This window comes from Scyliorhinus canicula, chromosome 19, assembly GCF_902713615.1.
Source record: "Scyliorhinus canicula chromosome 19, sScyCan1.1, whole genome shotgun sequence".
NCBI classification, from domain to species: domain Eukaryota; kingdom Metazoa; phylum Chordata; class Chondrichthyes; order Carcharhiniformes; family Scyliorhinidae; genus Scyliorhinus; species Scyliorhinus canicula.
Window position 1 is genome coordinate 92,376,065 of NC_052164.1, and position 15,149 is coordinate 92,391,213.

At 45.9% G+C, this 15,149-nt stretch overlaps 2 protein-coding genes across 12 annotated transcripts in view; one reads left to right on the forward strand and one right to left on the reverse strand.

Moving 5' to 3' along the window:
* Positions 1–4,070, reverse strand: part of nkapd1 (NKAP domain containing 1) — a 21,952-nt gene extending 17,882 nt beyond the window's left edge. For 2 of the 9 annotated variants that reach the window (XM_038778637.1, XM_038778633.1), the window contains exon 1: positions 3,868–4,070. The gene's annotated coding sequence lies outside the window, so the exon portion shown is untranslated. Of the gene's footprint in view, positions 1–1,313; positions 2,528–2,949; positions 3,027–3,230; positions 3,414–3,436; positions 3,543–3,867 lie in introns of those variants that run through there. The other 7 variants (XM_038778631.1, XM_038778639.1, XM_038778635.1 and 4 more) reach the window with 7 other exon arrangements.
* On the forward strand, positions 3,680–12,073 carry pih1d2 (PIH1 domain containing 2). 3 transcript variants are annotated; one of them, XM_038778628.1, is made up of 5 exons: positions 3,680–3,699; positions 6,746–6,991; positions 8,154–8,277; positions 9,714–10,246; positions 11,848–12,073. In XM_038778628.1, exons 2-5 carry the CDS (start codon positions 6,809–6,811, stop codon positions 12,004–12,006), a joined length of 999 nt encoding a protein of 332 aa, XP_038634556.1. In that variant the 5' UTR covers positions 3,680–3,699; positions 6,746–6,808; the 3' UTR covers positions 12,007–12,073. The 3 variants fall into 3 exon arrangements, with proteins under 3 accessions (XP_038634556.1, XP_038634557.1, XP_038634555.1); XM_038778629.1 differs by lacking the exon at positions 3,680–3,699 and adding an exon at positions 4,348–4,377 and having other exon boundaries at positions 6,752–6,991; XM_038778627.1 differs by lacking the exon at positions 3,680–3,699 and adding an exon at positions 4,350–4,377.
* Positions 12,074–15,149: the final 3,076 nt, after the last annotated feature.

A 15,149-nucleotide genomic window follows, 5' to 3' on the forward strand; every position in this document is an offset into this window, starting at 1 on the left:
GATGAGCATCATTCCAGATGTGGAACTATAAGAAATGTCACAAAGGACAGAACTCCAACCAGGGAGAGCCAGTTTGAATCAGAGACCAAGCTTGCTACAGGCAAGTGGTTGAACAAACACATGTCCTAGCTCATTCAAATAGATAATGGTAGGGTGAAATAAAACAGACAAGCACATGCTGCACAGAAGCAACCTCTTACACAGCCAAAGCAATCATCTACCCAAAAAGACAGACCAGGTACCCTTTAAAGGGCCCAATCAACTAAATAGAAGAACACAAATTAACTTGTGGACAAATTAAAAGGGGACGCTCCCATAGAAGAAACAAAACACAGCCCAAAAGGAATAAAGAGGGAACAGAATCTTATAAACCATCAAACAGGATGTGTAAATCGGAGTCGATAAAGCAGTCCAACCTCTGCGGTGCCAACCGAGCACGGAAGGTCTCGAGCGTGCTCCCTTTCCGGGGACACCCGGCCACGAATGAGGCCGCAGAAGAGGGGCAGACAGTCAGGTTTGACTACCCCTTTGATCACCCACTATCTGGCAAGTTTGGCCAGGCACAGGAGCAGGTTCACGAGTTCTCTGCCTTCCCCCTCCGCAGCTGATGCCCTTAGATCAGGAGCGTGGGACTGCTGCATTCATCGTGAGATCCAGATGACAGGCTAATTGCTAAAATAGAGTTATGGCAATTCGCCTTCTGCCCAGAAAAGTCCGAGAGATTACATGTAAGACTTAAATCCTTGGTCTCCTCTAATGGAGCGGAGAACCCGTTTGAATAGACTGTGAAACAGTTGTCCCTAAAAATAAATGGAAGTCAGAGACTTCGGGGGAGGGGGGGGCAGGAGATGTAGCATAAGGGGTTAATTCTAGTTGTTGTACTGTGCTACCACAGGACATAATGCAACGGTAGCATCGTGGTTAGCACAATTGCTTCACAGCTCCAGGATCCCAGGTTCAATTCTCACCTTGGGTCACTGTGCGGAGTTCTCCCCATGTGTGCGTGGGTTGGGTTTCCTCCGGGTGCTCTGGTTTCCTCCCATATTCCAAAGATGATCAGGTTAGGTGGATTGGCCGTGATAAATTGTCCTTCGTGTCCAAAATTGCCCTTAGTGTTGGGTGGGGTTACTTGGTTTTGGGGATAGGGTGGAGGTGTGGGCTTGGGTAGGGTGCTCTTTCCAAGAGCCGGTGCAGTTTTGATGGGCCGATTGGCCTCCTTCTGCACTGTAAATTCTATGTCTCAATCTTGCTCTTCTGCAGAACCTCATGGCAAGGTGAAGCCACTGGAAGATGCTGTTCAGTAGTTATCTTACCTCAGTATTCTGCTTTAACACACCAAGACCTGGACTTTTATGCTGCCCTGATAGAATTCCAGCCACTGTCCCAGGGTAGATGATCTGCTAGTTCATCAACTGATCCTTGAATGAGACGAAATTGAAGGATATGCCAAAATCATGGAATGGGTACAGCACAGAGGCTGTTTTGCCAGTCATATCCATGCCAGCTATCTGTGAAACACGAGACCCAATCCACACCCCACCTTTTCTTCAGAACTCTGCAAATTCTTCGCACTTTGGATAATTGCCTCAATCATAATGTCAGGCATTCCAGTAGAAAGAACATACGAAACAACTGGGAGGATTTTGTGGAGCAATCTCGAACTACGGAGCACACATTCAAAATAACGGGTCTCCCACTTAAGATAGCAATAAGGTGGAATGTCTTCTCAAGAGGGTGGGGGTTGGTCTGTGAAATTCTCTTCCACAGCTGGAATTGCCACCCTCCAAGATTGGCTTGGGAGTCTCCCGGAATGGAAGATTAATCTCCAGGACATTGCTGTGCTCAATGCTGAAATCATCGGGACATTAAGAAATATTGTTTTCTTTGTCATTTTTTAAAAAATATTTCTCTTTACCGGATATAAAAATATTGTTAAAACAAAAAAGGCTGCTTCGCATCCAATTGAGTAATGAGTATTTTTGCTTTCTAATTGGGGTAGCAAGACAGCGCATCCGTCAAAAGGATGGATGTGATAAAGAGTCATCCAGGCACAAAATGTCAGCTCCATTCTTTCTCCGCTGATGCTGTCAGACGTGCTCAGGATTGTCCGGCAATTTTCTGCTTTTGTTTCAGATTCCAGCACCGGCAGTAATTTGCTTCCATCGAAAGGATGGACGTGTCGGTCAGGTATCGACTGGGGTCGCAGGGGCAATCACCTGATGAAGTTAATTAAAAAAAACACTGGATAAACTCAGCAGGTCTGACAGCAAGGGAAGGGACGAGAATTAATGCTTCGGATTCAAATGCTCCCTCTGCAGAAGGGCAAAACCTCCATTTAATCAGACGGTTCGCCAACCCGCGGGTGGTGGTGGCCGAATCACTGAAACTTATTTGAAGGTTCAGCCGGGCAGAGTTCTGATCGACGAGGGTTGGGGAAACAAGGCCGTAAGAAACTACAGAGTCGTGAACATCACCCAACACAGTCCTCCCTGTGTGTGCGTGGGTTTCCTCCGGGTGCTCCGGTTTCCTCCCACAGTCCAAAGATGTGCTGGTTAGGTGGATTGGCCATGCTAAATTGCCCGTAGTGAAAGGTTAATGGGGGGGATTGTTGGGTTACGGGTAACGTGGGTTTAAGTAGGGTGATCATTGCTCGGCACAACATCGAGGGCCGAAGGGCCTGTTCTGTGCTGTACTGTTCTAAGTCTAAGTACAGTCCATTGACGGTCTACACCTCCCGTTGCCTTGGGAAAGCGGGCAATGTAATCAAAGGCCGCTCCCACCCAGATCATCTCTCTTCCATCGGGCAGGAGATACAAGAGTCTGAGAACACACACACGAACAGGTTCAAAAACAGTTTCTTCACTGCTGTTACCAGACTGCTGACTGACCCCCTTATGGACTGAATTGATCTCTCCACTAATCTTCTCTACTGTGCAACACTACACACACCGTATGCTTCACCCGATGTATATGTCTATGTATAAACATTGTATATGGCGGTGGGGGTAGCAATTGCTTCACAGTGCCAGGGTCCCAGGTTCAATTCCCGGCTTGGGTCACTGTCTGTGCGGAGTTTGCACGTTCTCCCCGTGGGTATCCTCCGGGTGCTCCGGTTTCCTCCCACAGTCCAAAGACGTGCAGGTTAGGTGGATTGGCCATGGTAAATTGCAATTAGTGTCCAAAAAAGATTAGGTGAGGTTACTGGGTTGCGGGGACAGGGTGGGGCTCACGCAGGTTGCCCTTTCCAAGGGCCGGTGCAGACTCGATAGGGCGAGTGGCCTCCTATGAGTCAAGGCCACCCTCGGCTGAGGCACGGTCTTCCTGGGCGGTGGGAGCAGGCTGAAGCTCTCTCTGTCTGTCCAGACTGGGCCTCAGAGCTGTTGGGGGAGGTCCAGCTCCTGTGGCCGCCACGTCGCCGCTGAGGGGGGAGATTTACCTGGCTGGCTGGCCGTCTCTCTCTCTCCCCCTGGGCAAGCCCGGCCCCAGCTGGGCCCCCAGGAGCCCAAATCCGCCCTCAGGCCGCTCGCATCGTCTTCCCCCCGCCCCCCCCCACCGCAGCCCTGACCGGATGTCGGAGCCACCCTCACAACCATCCGGCTGCCCGCAAACAACGATCGTTCCGCCCCCGCGGGGACTCCAAAATCTTACCCCCGCCGGCCCGGGGACAACATCTTCACTTTATTATCAGAGTGTTTCCAGGTAGTTCGGCCGGTATAAAACTCCATACCCCTGCTCCATGTCCAAAAATCGAGAAGCCCGCCATTTTGTTCAGGGATCCTATTTTCTCACCGCTCCCGTTTTTTACATAGTGTGTGTGTGTGGGTCCGACATTTGGTGATGATTTATGCACTGTAATCTGATAATTACCTGGATTGTTTTGTTCTTTCTCACATTGGGGGAGGGGGACCGTGTTTGCCGCGACCCCTTCCGGGTAGGAGGTCGGGTCCGGTTGCCGGGGTAACCAGGGCGCGTTGGCTCTGAGTTGTGGCCCGCGCCCGGCGCCGGCTTCACATTGTCTATTTCCGATTTATATTCGCTGAATTATTTATATTTGAGGTTTTCAGTATAGCTGCTTTATTCTCGCTCTCCGCGGTTTGAGGGTTTTGGCCCTGGGGGAGGAGGGGGTGTTTGTCGGGGGGAGGGGGGCGGTTACGGTTTCAATTGGTTGACGTCCCGCCCAATCAGGAGCGGCCGGCCGCAGCCGCACTTTCCCATTGGGCCAGACAGCCATTCAGCCGTTTTCTGACTGCTCCCATTGGCTGTCGCCCAGCCAATCAGAGGGCTGGCGGATCACCCCTCGGTGTTGCTCATCAATTCCGCTCTGTGACCCGGGGGCTGAGGTGAGCAGAGCGGCGGTGGAGAGGGGCAGAGGAGGAGGTCAGGCCTGGCTGGGGCGCGGCAGCGGGATTGCGGGCAGCCCGGCCAGCCCGGCCAGAGAGCTGCAGGGCTGGATGTCCCGGGGGTGGGTCCCCTTGGGGGCGGAGCTGCATGTCCCCTTGGGGGGGTGAAAGGCTGCGAGGGGGCGGGGTTGGATGTCCCCGGGGGCGGAGCTGCGAGGGGCGGGGCTGGATGTCTCCCGGGGGGCGGGTCTGCGAGGGGGCGGGGCTGGATGTCACTGGGGGACTCTGTGGATTGTCCACTTAGCATGGTAGCACAGTGGGTAACACTGCTGCTTCACAGCGCCAGGGACCCGGGTTCCATTCGGGTCTTGGGTCACTGTGCAGAGTCTGCGCGTTCTCCCCATGTCTGCGTGGGTTTCCTCCGGGTGTTCCAATTCTCTCCCTCAGTCCAAAGATGTGCAGGTTTGGTGGATTGGCCATGATAAATTGCTCCTTAATGTCCAAAAAAATGTTAGGTAGGATTACGGGGCTAGGATGGAGGCTTGGGCTTTAGTAGGGTACACTTTCCAAGGGCCGATGCGGACTCGATGGGCCGAATAGCCTCCTTCAAATGCTACGATTGGTTGTATCTCTTCAGTATAGGTCCACATTATGAATTTTCGTATTTGAATTTGGTCTGTTTCTTCCTTTGAATGAGTTCTGTGTCTTCCTTTAAATGTTCTACTCTCTGGAGAAGTTATTTTACTGCAGCAAGCTCTTGGTGTGTGGTCAGTTACGCCAGTTCTTGTATAATCTATCCTTGTTCCATCTATCTGCCTGTGAATGGCCCCTTTTTGCACAGCGATGACATTCCTGTTGCTGGATAGACTTCTTACCAGCAGCCAGGTTACGATTCCAAGCTGAGGAACCTTCCTGCAAGCTCTATCGAAAGAGCAATATCTATTGCTGTCTTCAGGCATGGATTACATTCCGCTAATAACCTTTGAATAGCATCATATTTTGAACCACTAACAACGATCTCTGATTGGATTGTTTAATGAAATGCCAAATTCACAAAATTGGCAAGTTGTTTGAGGGTTGCAACGAACTGCACAATATTTTCACCTTCTGAATGATTCTTTCGACGAATACAAAATATCCCCGCAGTAATCAAGGGCTTTGGTGAATAATGCTCTTCTAATTTCTTATCTCTGGGATTCTGGCTGAACTAAACTTCTTGGTAAATTCACAGTTTTGTTTCCAATTGTACTTAAGATACAGGGGCCATAATCACTTCTGAAATTCTGTTGGCTGAGATGAAATAATGGGATCTCTCTGAATATGACTTCCAGTTCTTTGAGTCCTCATCAAAAGAGCCCACCCTGCCAAAATGTCCCGCCATTTTTCTCGGTATTGGAAGGCTCACTGCCTTTGCTTTATTCTGTGGTTTAGTTCATTCGCCGGATTACCAATATGAAACAACTTTAACTTTCATCAGCATTAGCTTGCATGACAGTTATGAATCTCGTGTTCTCAGCCCTGCTCTACCTCTGTGCCTTACTGTTCTGCACGTAGTGAGTATTGCAGCCTGACTCCTCAGATTGCCAGTTTAAAACCCTTCCTGTGAATGTTTGCTCAAAACCTTTACCAGCTCTGTTGCCAGCGATTTCTGACCTTCTGTTAATCATTCGATCAATTGATCTGTCAATGCTGCTCTACTCCCAACAATTTGTTTTTTAAATAACTTTTTTGTTTGCTTTTTTCTGACCTGTTCCCCGTCGCCAGTTTTCTTTTTCTAAACTGTTGTTTATTTAAACAAACAGTACAAAAGAATTAGAATTGCCAAAGCACAAGGGTTTGATGCAAGATTAACAGGTTTATTGAATAGGTTTTCACTGTACAAGCTTTGGCACTGGGTTCCCGAAAAGCCTGCAAAGTAATAATAATAATACAAGTAGGCTTCAATGAAGTTACTGTGAAAAGCCCCTAGTCGCCACATTCCGGCGCTTGTTCGGGTAGGCCGGTACGGGAATTGAACCCGCGCTGCTGGCATTGTTCTGCTTTGCAAATCAGCTATTTAGCCCACTGTGCTAAACCAGCCCCAAGAGTCGCCAATGATGTCACGAATATTATGTGACTCTGATCTTAAAGAGACATTGCAGATAACGACAATAACCCACACATATAACCGAACGCAAGAAGAATAGGGCAAAGCAAATCTGAAATAATCTGCTGCTGAAATAGTAAATCTAAAAGTATTTGAGTAATTCAAGATGGATGCTAGGCTAAGTTCTTTGGAGTACCCGTGGGAACAGCTTCAATGAGCCTTTTATACCTTTGATCTGTTCCCATTTATGCTGTAACATCAGCTAAGCATGATTTTTAATGGAAACACCATGTATAACATTGTGCCGTTTTGCAATAAGTTACAGACCTGCTGTCCACAGCTCTGTTAAAGAAGAATTTAACTGTTAGAATTCAAGGTAGCAATGGCAACAAAACATTGTGAAAAGGAGATGTTGCAGCAGGTAAACCAGCTGTGGAGCCTGCTGGATGATATATCTGAAAACAACCCCGAAGCATATCAAAAATTCATCCGGCATCATCTAGAGGAAGGAATAAAGCAGTTCAGTCCTCCGGAGCCTCACACCTGCTTTCAGACAACAATATTGGTACAGTATCTGTTAGCCTAAGTGCCTGATGTTTTATTATTATTGCATGAATTGTCTGCGTGGGTTTCCTCCTGGTGCTCCAGTTGCCTCCCATAGTCCAAAGATGTGCAGGTTAGGTGAATTGGCCATTCAAAAAAGAAATTCCCCTTCGTGTTCAAAGATGTTTCTGCACTTGAGGAATTCTATGGCTCTAAGTCCTGAATTGATATGTAGGCCAATGGTTCCCAACCTTTGATCCAAGGGCCTCAAGGTGGTCTGAAAACAAAATACAATTAAGTGTACTCGTTTGTATCATAATCGAGGTTACATTATTCGCAATTTTAATTTGCTTCACAAATATTCTTGTGTAATATAATCCATAGTATAATCTGCAATGTATTTGTAAGTGTGCATTGTAAACTCTTATAAATAGCTTTGTTTTAATACCCGTTGATATATAAGTTTGATTCCTGTCAGCCATAGGCTATGTAAAAAAATAGCCAGCGTACATTGTGGGCTGCAAAACCTTTTGATTATATGGTTTGCATAAAGGAAAGGTTGGGGTCCGTTGATGTGGACAAACACAATAGCAGATGTGCACACGGCAAAACTTCACAAACAGCAAATGAATGAATGGCTGGAAAATCTTTTATTTTTAACAGTGTGTGTTGAGAGGTGAAAGTTGGCCAGGACACAAGCACGTTTCCTGTTCCCCTTCAAATAATCCCAGTTGATCCTTGTCACATCTAAAAACTCCAGTTTGGGATTGGAAGTAAAACAAGTCAGATAAGAGTTCAGAATTTAGGATATTTGACTCTTTATATAGTTTGTACAAATGAAATGAAATGAAAATCGCTTATTGTCACGAGTAGGCTTCAAATGAAGTTACTGTAAAAAGTCCCTAGTCGCCACATTCCGGCGCCTGTTCGGGGAGGTTGTTAGGGGAATCGAATCGTGCTGCTGGCCTGCCTTGGTCTGCCTTCAAAGCCAGCGATTAGCCCAGTGAGCTAAACAAAGGTGTTTTGATAAAAGATTTGTATTCTTCAGGTACCTTGAAACTTAATTTTAAAGAACAAATTTTACTCAGTTGTTTGAAAATTTCCATGATCTCGGTCGGCGGCCTTTGCTGTGCAAGCTCACACAACTGTCAATGAGCAATCACACTGATTTTTTTCTCTCCTAGGAATTTGGTGAGAGGTTGCTGTATGTAAACCTTTGCATGTGGAGTTGCATCTCTGCCCCAAAGACTGAGTCAGATCCTGTTCCTCTTGCTGGAGGAAATTTGGAGGAAAATGTAGAGGGCACAGGTAGGGTGGTGAGAAAATGTTTCCTCTTTTCTGGGTGTTAACATAGGGCATTTTTACATTAAACATTTTTTAAAACTGAGGTAGGGGTTTCACAGCTGCATCTAATCCTGTTCTCACCTGCCATTCATAGAGGTGTTCTTTCCAGATAAGATCATTCGATAAAGGCCAGGTTAGGGAACATCCGTTAACCAATGGACACAGGACTGAACCTTAGATTTCCTAGTACTTCCCGTCCTGAGTTTAAGCACAGGGGAATAGTCTGCCCATTGAGACATTGGAGAAGTGTGGCAGGGTGGCACAGTAGTTAGCACTGCTGTCTCACAGAGTCAGGGACCCGGGTTCAATTCCAACCTTGAATGATTGTGTGGAGTATGCACATTCTCCCCATGTCTGCATGGGTTTCCTCTGGGTGCTCCAGTTTCCTCCCACAGTCCAAAGATGTGCAGGATGGGTGGATTGGCCATTCTAAATTGTCCTTTAAATGTCCAAAGGTTAGGTGGGGTTATAGGGATAGGGCGGGAGAGTGGGCCTGGGTAGAATGCTCTTTCAGAGGGTCGGTGTAGACTCCATGGGCCGAATGGCCTCCTTCTGCATTGTACAAGTTTTGTGTTACACCATTATCTGATGTACCAACATCACAGAACACGAGGAGATACTCAATCTTCTGGTTTATATCAGGATCAGGGATCCTTGGAAGAGGGAAGGATGATAAATTGTTGGAGCAAGTATCAAACGTATTTCTCTTTTAGAGTATATCTCCAGGGTCACATTCTGCCCAATGAGTACAGTACCCCATTTCCTCTTGTAAGTTCTTAGCTGACCTTGGGGTATGGTGCAAGGCCTGGACCACAGTCCCCAATAAAATTCAGCCCCAGGACTCAAATACAATACCTAGCTGGCAGGTCCTGTGAAATATTGACGGTACGAGTTTTGTCCTTTGACGAAATGTTAAGCTGAGGCCCTGTTGTTCTGCAATTCTGGTGAACATTACAGACCTGACGGTAATCAATGAAAATAATTCTCTGTGCCCTGGCCAACATCGATCCCTCAACCCCCAGTGCTTGTGGGAGGACCATGTTACTTGGAAAATAACTGCCATGTTTATCTAACAGTTAGCATATTTTAAAGTGAGACATTGTGTTTGGGTGTTTATAAGAGATATATTTATTAAGGTGCAAAAGTTATATCCTTTTCTCTTACTCTGATTCACTTCTTAGCAGCTACTTATAAGGCAGTATTTTCAACAGCCTAGGATTTGTCACGCACGTGCTTATAGCCTAGGAATGATATATAGAGATCTAGACACAGGAAATACATTTTTCAGTCTTGGTATGAAGGGTGGATGGGTGTGTGTGTGTGTGGGGGGGGGGGGGGGGGGGGGGGAGAGAAAGGGGAATAATTGACTATTTATTTGGTGATTCAAACTTTTTTCCTAGAGATTTATACAGTCACTGATGTTGTGTACAGCCCAGAAGTCCTTAAGAAAGTAAATGAAGACACAGTGGAAAGGGATCAATTGGTCCGTCTAGCTATGAAATATATTGAGGAGCAGCACTCCTTACGCCTGTCACACTCTTACACCCTCATGAAATACAAACTAAAAGGCAATAAAAAACAGATGAAGCAACGGCTGACTGGAAAGGCGAGCCCTGCACAAACTGCCAGGGAGGTGACATCAGAAAGTGGCACTTCGTTGCTTCAACAGTTGACAAGTCTCAATTTAACAGGCAAGGAAAATGAAGAAAATAGCCCCCCAATTTGGTTGCCAAGTGACATCAGACATCCTAAGAAGTCAGGACTCATTGAGGAGATTTCGAGTACGGAATTTGACAGTGGAAATAAAGTAGAGACCCCAAATTATCAATTATCGCTCAGTAAAGATGAAAATGAAAAGGCAACAACGATTCAACTGAAGGTAGAGCTACCGAAAGTATCCTCTGTCACAGAATGTAATCTCAGTGTTTCAAAGGTATGTGCTGGATGTGGAGTTGGTCTGATATGAAGTACACCGATATACCAGGTCCATGTTTAACAGTATCTTGTAAATTAGGACAGTTCACAAAATTCAATTTCTCATTCATACACACGAGACAAACAACAGGTGGGGGAAAAAGCAAGTTTCCCCACTTTTGAGACTTGGGTCCAAATCCAGATTGAACTTTTCTGGTTGTACATTTCTAACTTGAATCAAGGTTAGTCTCAGCCCTGCCCAATACAGTCCCCAATTTCCTACCTTTCGGTGAGATTTATAGATTCTTTCCTGGGAAATGACCTGAACCGTGTATATGTTAGGGCAGCACGATAGCATAGTGGTTAGCACAATTATTTCACAGCTCCTGGGTCCCAAGTTCGATTCCCGGCTTGGGTCACTGTCTGTGTGGAGTCTGCACGTTCTCCCCATGTGTGCGTGGGTTTCCTCCAGGTGCTCCGGTTTCCTCCCACAGTCCAAAGATGTGCAGGTTAGGTGGATTGGCTATGCTAAATTGCCCTTAGTGTCCAAAATTGCCCTTAGTGTTGGGTGGGGTTACTTGGTTATGGGGATAGGGTGGGGGGGGGGGGGGGCTTGGGTAAGGTGCTCTTTCCAAGAGCCTGTGCAGACTCGATGGGCCAAATGGCCTCCTTCTGCACTGTACATTCTATGTTGTTATTTACTTGTTAGGCTGAAAGGTGGTTGAGATGATGGGAATATTGGACACAGCACAAACATAACCCATTAACAATCTCAATCAGAACCCCTTCGCTGTTGTGGAAAATGAAAATCTGCCACAGGGATAATAAGAACATAATCTTAAGCATGGGCCTGGGACAGTGCACAGAACTTTACTCTGCATCTGAAAGTTGTTTCTTACTCTGCTCAATGCTGACACCAGGTGAATAAAATGGAAAATGTTCAATTTCCCAACACTAGCAGCACTCACCATAGTGAGCACAAAAGAATCAGCTGTTCTTTTGCATGTCTTAGCAAATGGCTGAAAGCAGAAACATGGGAGCAAGTGTGTGGACCTTAAACTCCGTGCACGATATGGAAGGTTACAAGAGGGCGAATAATTTTTCCAATAAGTTTTTATTTCAATTCAGAGTTTGGTAAAAGCATCAAAATGCTTGGAGGGGATTGAGAAGTAATTTTTAAGTCTTGGGAACTTGTGATAGACTACAAAGGTCTTTTTCAATTTTGCACCTCCGTATTTTCCTGTTGTTTTTGTAGATGGACCTTTCTCGTTCAATATCTACAAACCATATCACTTTGTTGTTTATTCTTTAATTGGATTCGCCAATGAGAGGTTTGAACAATTAAAATTCATTTTTAAGAGGGAGAGCTTTTGATGCTTTTAGTGTATTGCTTGTGTGCTGTAAGCAAATCAAATATATTGCGTGATGTCCACACTGAGGAATTGGAGCAATAAATGGCCTTTACTCGCTCCATAGTTTGTGCTGAAGATGCAAGTTGCATCTATCAGCTCCTTTTTGCCCCAAGAAACCTGCCTACTATATTTCCATGCATTTAGTCCATCAAGAAAACTAATAGAGTCTGATTTTTAAAATTGTATTCTATGTTTGCCTCCAAAACAGAATGACTTAGTTGTTGATGTCCCCAGGAAGTACAGGCTGCAGCTTGATCTAGCTGAAACTATCAGTGAAGACATGGTCACAGCAAAGTTCAACAAAAAGACTCGCATCCTGTCTGTGACGATGCCCATCAAGTATTGTATTGCATCTGAATTGTGTTGAAATGTACACATTTTACCTGAATAAATCACAAGAGCAATGCTACATCGAAGCAGATTGCTGAGAATGCCATTTCAAAATGTGAAAATATAAATTTTACTGTCTAGATATTTTTGTAATGGGAGAATAGCATTCTAATTTATGTGTAAAAAATAAATCACAGAAGGCAGCATGGTGGTGCAGTGGTTAGCACTGCTGCCTCACAGGGCCGAGGACCCGGATTCGATCCTGGCCCTGGATCACGGTCCGTGTGGAGTTTGCACGCTCTCCACATATCTGGGTGAGTCTGACCCTCACAATCCAAAGATGTGCAGGGTAGGTGGATTGGCCAGGCTAAATTGCCCCATAATTGGAAAAAAAAAATATCACAGAAATAGGCCATTTGGCCCAGCCGGTCCTTCAGAATCACGACAGTGCAGGAGGCCATTTGGCCTATCGAGTCTGCACCGATCCTCTGAAAGAGTGCCCTACCTAGGCCCACATCCCGACACTTTCCCAGTAACGCCACCTAACTTTTTGGACACTATGGGGCAATTTAGCATGGCCAATCCACCTAACCTGCATTTTTAGACTGGGAGGGAACCGGAGAACCCGAAGGAAACCCACGCACACATGGAGCGAACATAGAAACGGGCAGTGACCCAAGGCTGGAATTGAACCAGGGTCCCTGGTGCTGTGAGGCAGCAGTGCTAACCACTGTGCCACCCCTTGCCAAGGTTTATGCTGCACTCCCAAGCTTCCTCCAATCCTCGGTCGGCAAAATTCTCTATTCCCTTCTCTCATGTGTTTACCTATATTTTTTTCTATTAAATGGATCTGCTACTTGCCTCAACTACTCTCTGTTCCACATTATCACCAATAAGTTCCTTCTGAATTCACCATTTAATTTCTTGGCGACCATCTAATATTGACGGCCTCCAGTTTTACTCTTCCACACAAATGAAATCCCGTGTCTATCTCCACTATATAAACCCAATAGGTAATTCCTCTGCCTTAAGGAGAAGGTACCCAGCTGTTCATCCTCTCTGGATATATCCTTGCTGTTCTGATATCATTTTTGTGAATCTTACGAGTTCACTAGTAACTTCACCTCTGCTGTTCTTGCCGGCCCGATACTCCACAAGTCCAGTGGTAGCGGCGTCTCTGAGGGCAATGGAGGAGATATAAGAGGGGAGGGAGCATCGATTTAGACCCCGATTTATAACAACCACAGGTTTGTACCAGGTCGGCTAGATGGTGGGTTCCGGAATTGGCAGAGGGCAGGAATTAGAAGGATGGGGGATCTATTTATGGAGTTTTTCCAGAGGATAAATTGAAATTGCCAGCAGAGAATGGTTTTAGGTATTTGCAGGTGTGAGACTTCCTGAGAAAACAGGTACCGCCCTTTCCGCTGCTGCCGCCACAGGGGATACAGGATAGAGTAGTTTCCAGTACCTGGGTAGGAGAGGGGAAGGTATCAGATATTTACCAGGAGCTTTCGGAGGCAGAGGAAACTCCGGTGGAGCTTAAGAGCAAGTGGGAGGACGAGCTAGGAGGAGATAGAGGCGGGGCTAGGGGCAGATGCCCTAAGCAGGCTTAATACCTCATCATGCGCCAGGCTTAGCCTGATACAATTTAAGGTAGTCCACCAGGCACACACGACAGTGGCTAGGATGAGTAAGTTCTTCGGGGTTGAGGATAGATATGCAGGAAGCCCAGCAAATCATGTCCACATGTTTTGGGCATGCCCGAAGCTTAAGAGGGTATTGGCAGGATTTTGCTAAGGCGATGTCCACGGTACTAAAAACACGGGTGGTGCCGAGTCCGGAGGTAGCGATCTTTGGAGTGTCAGAAGATCCAGTTCAGGGGGCGAAAGAGGCCAATGCCTTGGCCTTTGCCTCCCAGGTAGCCCGGAAACGGATCTTGTTAATGTGGAGGTTTCTCAGTCTCGAGAAAATAAAGTTTGCCTTAAGAGGGTCAATGTAATGTTAGGGTTCACCCGGAGGTGACAGCTCAGGGGAAATTAAAATGGCAGCAGATGCAGTATTCCGGGGGGGGGGGGGGGGGGAAGAGAAAGAGAATTGTTGTTGTATGGTTGAGGTGTGAGAAGATTGGGCTGGGGGGCAGAGGAATGTTTATTTTACCATGTTGATGTCATTGTTTATGTTACTGTTACAAAAATTTTCAAATACCTCAATAAAACATTATTTAAAAAATAATTCTTAGAGTTAAATGTAAATGGGGACCAAATGATCAAGTATGAGGAAATAATCCTATACTAGGATTTTAAAAATAATTTCAGACCTCGAGTGCTCCTGACATTCCTTACTGAAGTGAGTTGTATATGTCTGAAATAAAAACAAAGTGTTGAAAATACTCTCAGAACTGGCAGTATCTGCATGGAGAGGAACAGAGTTAATGTTGAGTCGAATACGACTCTGCTGCAGAACTCCAGCCTCCGCAGTATTTTGCTTTTAGGTTGGTGCATTTGTCCACTGATATAATTCATCTTTTGATGTGCAAAAATAAATAGGAATTTGCCATATGAGGAATGCTGGATGCAAACTTCCATCTCTCCCTCGTAGAGCAGCTTTAAGATTTCAAGCATTACTTTATTGTTCCACCTCAAAACCCAATATGGTTATACAGGCTCATGCTTTTAATGTCTTATGAGGCTGCTGCTGTCCTGTCCTCCTTTTCCACCAAGCCAATGTGTCCCAGACCTTTATTGTTAGCTCTGAAATAAAGCATGCTGTAAAAACTGAGTAGTGCTCCCTGCTGGTCACCAGGTGCCAGAACATCACAAATGACTAAGAACAAGAACTCTGCTGAGAATATGAAAAATGGAATAGGAAAATCTGTAATTTAGCAGTAATACTCAAGCATTAAATAAATGCTGTTACAACAACAGGTAGCCATGTGGAGGAGATGCCAGCATTGGACTGGGGTGAGCACAGTAACCTGTCTAACAGGTTTGTTTCAAATCAAGCATCCAACCAAGGAAGGAGCAGTGCTCCAAAAGCTAGTGATGCGAAACAAACATGTTGGTCTTTAACCTGTTCTTACTGAACAACAGATAGTACTGTAGTATACACTGGTTCCATCTTGTTCTGAATCAGTAATCCTCATGATCTAGAGTGGCTGAAGCATTGAGCACATTTTTCAAC

Excerpts from the sequence above, each read along its gene's own strand:
- pih1d2 (XM_038778628.1), top strand. The coding sequence starts at position 6,809 with ATGGCAACAAAACATTGTGAAAAGGAGATGTTGCAGCAGGTAAACCAG. Across the intron at positions 8,278-9,713 it reads GGAAAATGTAGAGGGCACAG|AGATTTATACAGTCACTGAT; the intron begins GTAGGGTGGTGA and ends CTTTTTTCCTAG. Across the intron at positions 10,247-11,847 it reads GTAATCTCAGTGTTTCAAAG|AATGACTTAGTTGTTGATGT; the intron begins GTATGTGCTGGA and ends CCTCCAAAACAG.